The sequence below is a fragment of the Phycodurus eques genome, chromosome 8 (genome assembly GCF_024500275.1).
Source record: "Phycodurus eques isolate BA_2022a chromosome 8, UOR_Pequ_1.1, whole genome shotgun sequence".
In the NCBI taxonomy this organism is placed as follows: domain Eukaryota; kingdom Metazoa; phylum Chordata; class Actinopteri; order Syngnathiformes; family Syngnathidae; genus Phycodurus; species Phycodurus eques.
The window spans coordinates 16,959,153-16,969,275 of record NC_084532.1 but is presented as its reverse complement, the minus strand read 5'-3'; the positions used below and the strand labels follow the sequence as shown (position 1 = coordinate 16,969,275).

Here is a 10,123-nt window from a genome sequence, read left to right as displayed (position 1 = left end):
CAAATCAAGCTTTTTGTGATGGTATTCTCGAGTGACAGGCGATATGTCCCAATGGCTGCAGCTCTAATTCAATTGTAAAATGCACATGGTGTAATTGATAATGAATAATGAATATAATTATAATCAATGCAGAGCATCAATATGTCAGAATCAGAATCATCTTTATTTGCCAAGTATGTCCAAAAAAAAAACACAAGGAATTTGTCTCCGGTAGTTGGAGCCGCCCGAGTACGACAACAGACAGTCAATTGACAGAGAACACTTTTGAGACATAAGACATTGAGAAAAACAGTCACTGAGCAATAAAGGGTTGCTAGTTATCTGGTAATGCCGGCACATTTATTTATTTTTATTTTTTGACAATTGTTCAAAAAGATGCAGAGTCCTCTAGCACTTAGAGCAGTTCGAAAAACTAATATTGCAATAAGTCCGGTGCAATGACCATTGTGCAAAGGGCGCCGAGATTTCAAACGAGTAGTGCGATAATCTGGGACAATGTTGATTGTGCAAATGTTGCAGATACTGTGAAACCTGTTGGGCTTGTTCTTAAATTTGAGTCCTAGTAAATTACCACAAAATAAAATGTGATACAGCACTCAGATAAACTGTGGTCTGGGGGTCTGTAATAGCGATACATTCTCTCTATACACAGCTATGGAGAAATACTATTTTTGCAAAGATTACTGCACTTAATTAATAGATGAGGCATTCTCTTTATGGTGTAATCAAGAAATACGTGTTTATGTTCATTTATGCCATACTTCCATTTTCTATACCGCTTATCCTCAGTAGGACCTGGAGCCTATGCAAGCTGACTTTGGGTGAGAGGTCAGATACACCAAGGCCGAAGCTTGGATTCAAACCCCTAATGTCAGAATTGAGGTGGAGGTGGAGAGATTTGGTGACCACCCTGCCACCAAATCTGTAAATGGATTGATGAGGTCAGTGGAAATGAAATCAGCTTTCCAAAAAATTTGATTAACCACAGTTAATTCAAGATTCAACAAGGGGGGCTATTACTTTTTCACACAGGTCCAGATAGCTTTGAATTGTTTTTTTCACATTAATAAATATAATCACCATTTAAAACAAGCCTCTTATGTTTACTTGGTTTATTGTTGTCTGATATTTACATATGTGTTTTAAGTTGTTTGAGTACACAGTGCTTTATTTGAGTTTATTGTAACCATTATGCTAAAAAAAATTGTCTAAATATGTTGCACTTACAGGATATTTGATTCAAAACTTAACAGAACAAAGTCATTAAATTTCATTTTCAAAGCTCTATATTTAGTCAAGGATTTTTTTTTAATTTCCAAAAGCATCAATGGCTTGGTTTGACCTGTTTAATGATGTAATTAGTTGTACTACAGTACATTAGTAAGTCAACAAGGATGCTCCAGTGTAATAAGTAAAAGAGACTTTGAGCAGTTTGTCTTCTTATTACCACTGCCCACCCCCCACCCCCACCCCTAACAGTGAGAGGGTGTCACGTCGCTCTGGTGGAACACTTTGAAGTGAGATTATTGGGCCTCCACTTTGGCCCACAAGGTCGCCACTCTCTCATTGCGCATATGCTTTCTCTCCTATATAATCCAGTTTTCCTTTGACTCAAAGCAGGAGAAGGAATCCCACCTTGGCTTTCAGACATGAGGGTTTCTCACTCACATTGAGACATCAAGTCCTTAATCCTCCTTTTCATTAGGAAACAATGGAACAGAACAAAAGTATGATGTGAAATAGATTTCACAAACAAGCACTTTATTATAATTTGAATGATCATTTCCTTGACGAACGTTTTTTAGGCACGGCAATGATCAACATCATCTTTATTCCATAATGTTTTAATGAATCGCCGTCCCTGGACGTTGATTATAAAATGCAATTGTTATCTGCCATTTTTAATCCTTTGGAGGACACTCAGGGAGATACTTGGAAATTCTAACAGTAAACCCAGATAATTGTTGTCGTCCATTGCAAATGATGACTATTAAAAAAGAAAACACTTGCATGTTTGTAATCAAACCCATTATATTAATGATAATAAAATACCAATTGTGACTTTTCATTATTATTATTGCAACCTTTTTTTCTGCTGGAGAAATCGCATGGTTCTACAGTGACAAGTGTGGCTGGCGTCCATTGTGCTTTTCCTGTGCTTATACATTGTGAGGGAAGATAATAAAAAATTGCACTGGAAAGAAAGAAGTACAGTTGAACCTCGATTTAGGATTTTTTTTTAGATACGAGCTGTCGCTTGGCCAATGATTGGGTTGCGAACAAAAATTTGAGATACCAGTGCTAAATGGTGTTGATGTTGTGGTTTAAACAAATTGATATTTTGTTTCATAACAATCAATCATTCAATGGAACAGAACAGAATAGCTAAAAGCCGTGAAATATGACTGATATTACTGCAGTTTACTGTGTCACTTAGTTGTGTAACTCTTCTACATGTAATATGTACACAGCCCCCTAGTGGCCAAAGCGCACACACCGGATGGAGCACAATGTCAATGGGCATTCAAAGTGGGAAATTATGAAAAAAAGACAAATTAAATCATGAAGCACAAATTGTTTAGTTATAATTTAACTATCTTAACATTGCATGTTTCTATAAAGAACACTACTGTGGAGTGCTATTTTCTTTTCTAAAAAACGCATTACAAAATATCTTGGTTGGTGTTATTTATGGGGGTAGAACAGATTACAAGCATTTCCATTCATTTCAGTGGGAAAGATGAGTTTAGATACAAGTGTGGTCATGGAATGAATTAAACTGATTTTAAAAAAATGGGATGGATTAACAGAATAAAATAAGATAACCCAAAAAGAAAATGGAAATTGTGTGTCACGTGCAATTAATATCTTCACAAGTGAAGACATGGCTGAGTTTTGCTAATCAGTTTGGATGTGGAATTGGATACAATGAGAAGAAAGATACATGTTGTTAAGAGTTGAACATTCACATTTGAGGCTTGCCAGGCCGTCTCTCCAGTCCAGCTTTATCACATTTCTTCTGAATTTTTCATTGGGGCTGTTGGTGGTCAACAGGAGAATTCGCTCCTGAAAAGAAATAGTCTGTATGTACAATGAACGAGAAGTTATTTTGTATTTAAATTTGAAACCAAATGAGAAATAATAGTTATTCTTTTAACCCTCAAATTTCACACATTTTAGGAACCATTCAGGCATGACTATAATTGAATTCAAGATGCAATTTCGGTTTATGTTTAAATAATGCCAGCATGAGTCCATAGGAGGTCACTGTTGAGCTTTAAAATGACGCTAAAGCTTGTTTTACATTTCTTTGTGTAACCCTGCATAATTTGTTTTACATCCAGTATTGTTACGTTCAGGATCATCCTCGGAATATCAACACTAAAGAGAAGGGAAAAAAAGCACTTTAACAAGTTCCAGTCAAGAAACTCACGAAATATGATTTTGTCTGTATTTGTCACACATTTGTCCTGCAAAATAATCCAAATAAAGCACAACATGAAAACATCACATAATGAAGTACAGTAAAACTCCAAGTTAACATATGTAAAAGCATGGCTTCAATGTTGCGATGGCAAACGACAGCACTTAATAACATGCACATAAAAAGAATGAATTTATGGACTGAAAATAAATAAATAATTTCATCAAAACAGCCTAAAACATATTTACATATATGTGTGTCAAAGACAAACATTCAAATACTTATTACAATCATGCACTTATTACAATCGTGCAGATTCTTTATTTTATTGACATGATTGGATGGGGCGGCACGGTGGACGAATGGTTAGAGCGTCTGCCTCACAGTTCTGAGGACAGGGGTTCAATCCCCGACCCCGCCTGTGAGGAGTTTGCATGTTCTCCCTGTGCCCGTGTGGGTTTTCTCCGGGCACTCGGGTTTCCTCCCACATCCCAAAAACATCCGTGGTCGGTTAATTGACAACTCTAAATTGCCCGTAGGTGTGAATGTGAGTGCGAATGGTTGTTTGTTTGTATGTGCCCTGTGATTGGCTGGCAACCAGTTCAGGGTGTAACCTGCCTCCTGCCCGATGGGCAGCTGGGAGAGACTCCAGCACGCCCGCGACCCGATTGAGGAGAAGCGGCTCAGAAAATGCATGGAGGTTAGGTCATTCATTCATCTTCCATTCTGCTTATCCTCACTAGGGTCACGGGCGTGCTGGAGCCTATCCCAGCTATCTTCGGGCTTCAAAGCAACATTTGGATATTAAAAGAAGTCATACAAGTATCAGGAAAACTTTAGAATCGTGACTATTCATTTGTACACTCACACATAAATAAAAAACAAACAAATAGAAAGATAATAATGTCTAGTTTTGATGGACACTCTCTAAGACGTATTGGTTTAGCAATGTTTATTACTGCAGTTGTATGAATTGCACACCATCATATTGGAGGTGTTTAAAATATTTTTGTGTCAACATTTTGAAATCTCACAGTATGTATGTATATGTATGTTTGTATGTATATGAAATGTGAAGTAACATGGTTTAAAAAAGCCACAATTCTTTTTTAAATTATTATCATTTTATCACAATTGTCACTTTTTAAACGTATTGGATGAGCTGCAATGGTGGCCCGCCATCAGTTATCTCCTTTAACGAAGTGGGGAAAAGCACTGCTTTGTGCAGGTTATTAGCACCATTTGAGTGTCTTTGTTGTGCCTCTCAGGACAATGTGAGGTAATCCAAGTGCCCATTTATCACAGGGCCAGTACTGCAGTCCAGGTAGTGAGTAGGGGATCTCGTAGTTGGCATCCAGGTAAGCTATCAGCGTACTCCCATATGCCACAGCTATCACGATCAAAATGTGCCTGAGGGACAGTCCAAGTGGATCAAAGCTCAGGGTTTACAATACACGACGTGCACACAATACAGACTTACCAGATACTGTGCAAGTAGCAGAAGTTTAGCTTCTGCCAAAATCCACAGCCAAAGCGATCACTAATCCAACAGGAGATAGCCAGTATCCACAAAGCCACCGACAATTTGGCCAGTCTCAAAACCTTCTGGTCAGTACAGCTAAATAAATAGGATCAAAGAAAATTACGTCACTCTTAATAGTATGTGAATGCTCAGAAATACCACAACAAATAGTCTGTAATAATAGCATTTACTTCAGAGGATATCATAGACATCCCCAAATCCAATGCAAAAATGTCTCTTGAGCGCTTTGAAAAGAAAGACTTCCCAAAAATCTAATTGGACAAAGTAAGTTATGACTTTCTGGTGATGCCATCTTGCTTTCCTGGCCATGATTTTACAGCTGATCTTTCTGAAGGAAATATTTTTGAAGTAATAGGTATGTGTTCATCCATCCTAAAAGAGAAACGTCATTTGTTAAATTTGAATGAGGAAAAGAATCAGCATGAACCCAAGCTGTAGTACCTCGTAGTTAATGGTTTTAACAATCGAAAAGTGTCAATAGTGAGTAAAACTGTGTCAAAAAGGAGTCTGACAACCATTCACACTCATAGTCACTCCTATGAATTTAGATTCAACAGTAAACCTAACACACATTTTCTGGACTCTGTCATGAAGCCAGAGTACTTTAATAAAGCCACACAAACCACATGAGGAGAAAAACTCTGATTTGTTAATTCAATCTTCAGTTTGTGATTAGTCTCATACCATCTCATCTCATTAGTTAGAATGTAGAGCATGTGCAGGCCGAAGCAGTTGAGAATATAGGCATTGACTGTAGGTTGGACAAAGGAGGACACGGAAGTGACGACAGTAACCACCAGGATGAGCCTTGAGAAGGTGGACCTGTCCATGACACACAGGAAAGTCATCAAGAGAAAAAATACAGACCCGTGGGATAGTTTCAGTTGTTCTTTAAATATTCATTTATCTTTCATGCCATCTCAGGGTTAATTATTAATAGAGGTTGAGGCAGAGCTCCATTCTAATAAGCCCATTTGTCAGTTTGAAGGTTAAGCTGGTAACGCTGTATTGTGTGTTGTTGACAGTGACTCCTGTCGGAGCTGTCAGACAGGCTCCTCAGCCAGCACAGGTTAGGTTTCAGAGTGGCATGCATTCAGTAAATGAATAGCTTTTCCTTTTATCAGGAGGCATTAGAGCGAGCAAGCATAACTGCGTCCTGAATGACGACACAAATTGTAATAGCTGTTGGGTTGTTGTTGCTTTACCTGTCTTTTATAAAAGAAGGGAACAGTCTGCGTGGGAACCATATGGCGTATCCCACTGCCAACACCCACAAGATTGACAGCTCATCCAGCATCTGGCCGGCAAAACTGAGAGTCATGTGGAAGTAGGCAGAGAAGATACCTATGAGAAGAAAGAATTATTCAATAAAAAGCCCAATTTAACAAAACACGTAAAAACTGTAATTAAGGAGCCTCAAAGGAGAGGTTATCAGCAAGAATTCTGTCAATTGAGTGGAAATTATTGTTGCTAAGTCTTGAAAATAGAGTGCACTACTTGGCTGAAACCAGCAGAGCCGCTGTCGTTTCAGTGTTGAGAGAAGAATGATGATGGCGGAAAGATGGCAGACATTCGACATTGAGTCATGGCTCGTACAGGCCTGATAAGTAACATCCATCCATCCATTTTCTTTACCGCTTATCGTCACTGGGGTCGGGGCTGCTGGAGCCTATTCGACCTATCGTCGGGCAGGAGGGCAGGTAAAGCAACACCCTGAACCGGTCACCAACCAATTGCAGGGTACACATAGAAACAAACAACCATTCACACTCACATTCACACCTACGGGCAATTTAGAGTCCTCAATCAACCTACCACGCATGTTTTTGGGATGTGGGAGGAAACCGGAGTGACTGGAGAAAACCCACCCAGGCACGGGGAGAACATGCAAACTCCACACAGGTGGGCTGGGATTTGAACCCCGGTCCCCGGAACTGTGAGGCAGATGTGCTAACCAGTTGATCACCGTCCTGCTCGATATGTAACATCTTAAGCATTTTTTAAAATCTTAAACACCCACACATGACAATAAAAAAAACAACAACACTAGGTGTGTTGTACTCGAGATGACCAACACACCACACCACGCCACATCTTCACCGGCAGTCCTGTCACCTAAACATTCTGGCGTAGTACTAAGACTGACCTGTGAGAGGCAGCATGGTGCCACAGGGGCATTCAGAAAATACAAAGAAAGGAGTAGTAGTAGTAAAATAAGCTAGGCTAACTGTTAGCTTATCTGGTAACTAATGTACATTGCGTAGCAAATTTCTCTCCTTTTCTATTATGGTGCACACTTGTAAGACACGTCAAACAAGCACTCAACCAGTTGATCCAGTACAAGCTTCACATCACTTCCAAATTCGCGATTGTTTCGTTTCGCTTCACAATCACAGAGTGAGTGGATTGTCCAAACACAGTGCTGACATATTCATATTTAAGATTTTTTTAATCATAAATGTTGAACATGTTTAACATTTATGATCATCGTCTGGGGCTTTTTTCCGAGGAAATCGGGTAAATAGTGGAGTTGATGAAGAATGGATGTAGGAAAAATGACGTAGCTTACCTACGAATAACATCATGACCCAGACCAGATGGATTGCCAAGTTCCTCTCTCTGGCGTAAGGGTGAAGGAGGTAGAGCATGATGGGAGATATAATGAAGAAAATGAAGCTGCTCATCTGCGAGAAAAAACAAAAAACAAGCCATTCACCTTTAAATACAAATGAGCCCACCAGGATTTCCTCTCACTGTGTCAGATTGTCAGTATTAAGAATGAGCTATATAAAGAATCTCACTGTGTTAAAGAACTCCACCACATGCTCAGAGTGTTTGTAGTTGTCTTCACACCAGTCGACCTGTGAGCTCTCATAGGAGAAAAATCCAGCCATCCTATCACTTGAGTAGACACCTGACAGACAGACAGAAATTCCAGGTAAAAAAAAAACCTGAGCATTAAAAAAACAAAACACGGAGGAGGACTGGGCGAGTTGTTGTGTCGGTGGTTTGTGGAAATTGACTCTCCCTTTGTGCCCTTGTATTCAAATATGGCTTTGCTCGCTTTAACAAAGCCTTTTTGTGTATTTAAATGGACTGCAAAGAATTAAAAAAAAAAGCTGCTAATACCGCAGCCTGAGATCCTGCTTTGTAGAAAACACAATGATAGGGAGGACTTTGTTCTCTAAAAAAACCCAAAAAACAAATTGAAAATATAGCAATACATGAGCTATTTTTTGTGAATTTGGGTCTTCACAAATCTTGTTACAAAGCATTTTCAGTCTCACCATCGTTACATAGAAAGTAAACGAGATGTCAGATTAGATTATCTCAGAATAGATAAATATTTATCTTTCTACTGTATACTGCATATCTATGCATTGCGTCTATCTACCGACCGACCAACTTACCTATCTAGATACTATAGATGCACAGGGTTGTAATTTTCTACCTCAGTTTACAGTGACAGCACTCATTTTAATACAATAAACCTATAATAACAATGAGAGAACAATATCAACAGCAGTGTGTTAGAAATGAGCTTGTCCTACCTCCCATGCCCGACTTCTTGCATCCAGTGCCTCCAGTCTAGGATTGCTGCGTGGCTCCAGGTGACTCAACAGGTGAATTTTGGCAGGGTGGAGTATCGAGATGCTCACAATCCTGTTGCACCAGACCGTGACATCACTAATGAGCATGCACAGCATTTTGACGCAACTAGACAAGCCATATGGAAAGGCCCACCCGCTGCTCCCCCTTCCTCCCTTTAAGGTATCTTTGCCTGGATAGACAAGCATTGTGAAGTAAAACAATCGATGAAACTAATAAATGTTGCACCTCTCTGTATAGGTCTTTCTGAGGAAAGGAGGATCAACCGGTTCATCTACCTCTGCTGCGTGTCTGCGTGTGTCTCAATTGTTCCTCATGTTATGGGTTATTTGCAGTGTGTTACACAACGATTTGTTTTACCGTTTTATGTAAAAAAATAAAATAAAATAAAAATACAAATGTAAGCCCTAGGCAAGCAAGTAGCTGTCATGTAATACTGTACCTGGATTGTTTAGATGTCCCATAATATATGTGGCCCCTCCTTGAGCCGTCACCTTATCGTGGTGGAGGGGTTTGTTTGTCCCAGTGATCCTATGAGTTAAGTTGTCTGGGGCTTCACGCCCCTGGTAGGGTCACCCATGGCAAACAGGTCCTAGGTGAGGGACCAGACAAAGCACGGCTCAAAGACCCCTTATGACGAAGACAAAAAATGGACACAGGTTTCCCTTGCCCGGACGCGGGCAACCGGGGGCCCCCTCAGGAGCCAGGCCAGGAGGTGGGGCTCGAAGGAGAGCGCCTGGTGGCCGGGCCTGCACCCATGGGGCCCATGGGGTAACGTGGGTCCCCCTTCCCATGGGCTCCCCACCTGTGCGAGGGGCCATAGGGGTCGGGTGCAGTGTGAGCTGGGCGGTGGCCGAAGGCGAGGACCTTGGCGATCTGATCCCCGGCTACAGAAGCTGGCTCTAGGGACGTGGAATGTCACCTCTTTGGCAGGGAAGGAGCCCGAGCTGGTGTTTGAGGTCGAGAAGTTCCGACTAGATATAGTCGGACTTGCCTCCACGCGCAGCTTGGGCTCTGGTACCAGTCCTCTCGAGAGTGGTTGGACTTTCTTCCACTCTGGAGTTTCCCACGGTGAGAGGCGCCGAGCAGGTGTGGGTATACTTATTGCTCCCCAGCTCGGCACCTGTACGTTGGGGTTCACCCCGGTGGACGAGAGGGTAGCCTCCCTCCACCTTCGGGTGGGGGGACGGGTCCTGACGGTTGTTTGTGCCTGTGCACCAAACAGCAGTTCAGAGTACCCACCCTTTTTGGAGTCCTTGGAGGGGGTGCTGGAGAGCGCTCACGCTGAGGACTCCATCGTTCTGCTGGGGGACTTCAATGCTCACGTGGGCAATGACAGTGAGACCTGGAAGGACGTGATTGGGAGGAACGGCACCCCCGATCAGAACCCGAGCGGTGTTCCGTTATTGGACTTCTGTGCTCATCACAGATTGTCCATAACAAACATCATGTTCAAGCATAAAGGTGTCCACACGTGCACTTGGCACCAGGACATCCTGGGTTCAATCCCCGGCCCCGCCTGTGTGGAGTTTGCATGTTCTCCCCGT

At 41.4% G+C, this 10,123-nt stretch overlaps 1 protein-coding gene across 2 annotated transcripts; it reads right to left on the bottom strand.

Annotated features, from left to right (window-relative positions):
* Positions 1-3,446: 3,446 nt before the first annotated feature.
* On the bottom strand, positions 3,447-8,798 carry acer1 (alkaline ceramidase 1). Of its 2 annotated transcripts, XM_061683687.1 has the most exons (7): positions 8,519-8,793; positions 7,769-7,881; positions 7,537-7,651; positions 6,173-6,311; positions 5,652-5,789; positions 4,905-5,042; positions 3,447-4,834 (listed from the first exon to the last, which is right to left on the bottom strand). In XM_061683687.1, exons 1-7 carry the CDS (start codon positions 8,523-8,525, stop codon positions 4,657-4,659), a joined length of 828 nt encoding a protein of 275 aa, XP_061539671.1. In that variant the 5' UTR covers positions 8,526-8,793; the 3' UTR covers positions 3,447-4,656. The 2 variants fall into 2 exon arrangements, with proteins under 2 accessions (XP_061539671.1, XP_061539672.1); XM_061683688.1 differs by lacking the exon at positions 5,652-5,789 and having other exon boundaries at positions 8,519-8,798.
* Positions 8,799-10,123: the final 1,325 nt, after the last annotated feature.

Excerpts from the sequence above, each read along its gene's own strand:
- acer1 (XM_061683687.1), bottom strand. Across the intron at positions 6,312-7,536 it reads GGTCATGATGTTATTCGTAG|GTATCTTCTCTGCCTACTTC; the intron begins GTAAGCTACGTC and ends TTCTTCTCATAG. Across the intron at positions 5,790-6,172 it reads CCTTCTTTTATAAAAGACAG|GTCCACCTTCTCAAGGCTCA; the intron begins GTAAAGCAACAA and ends TGTCATGGACAG.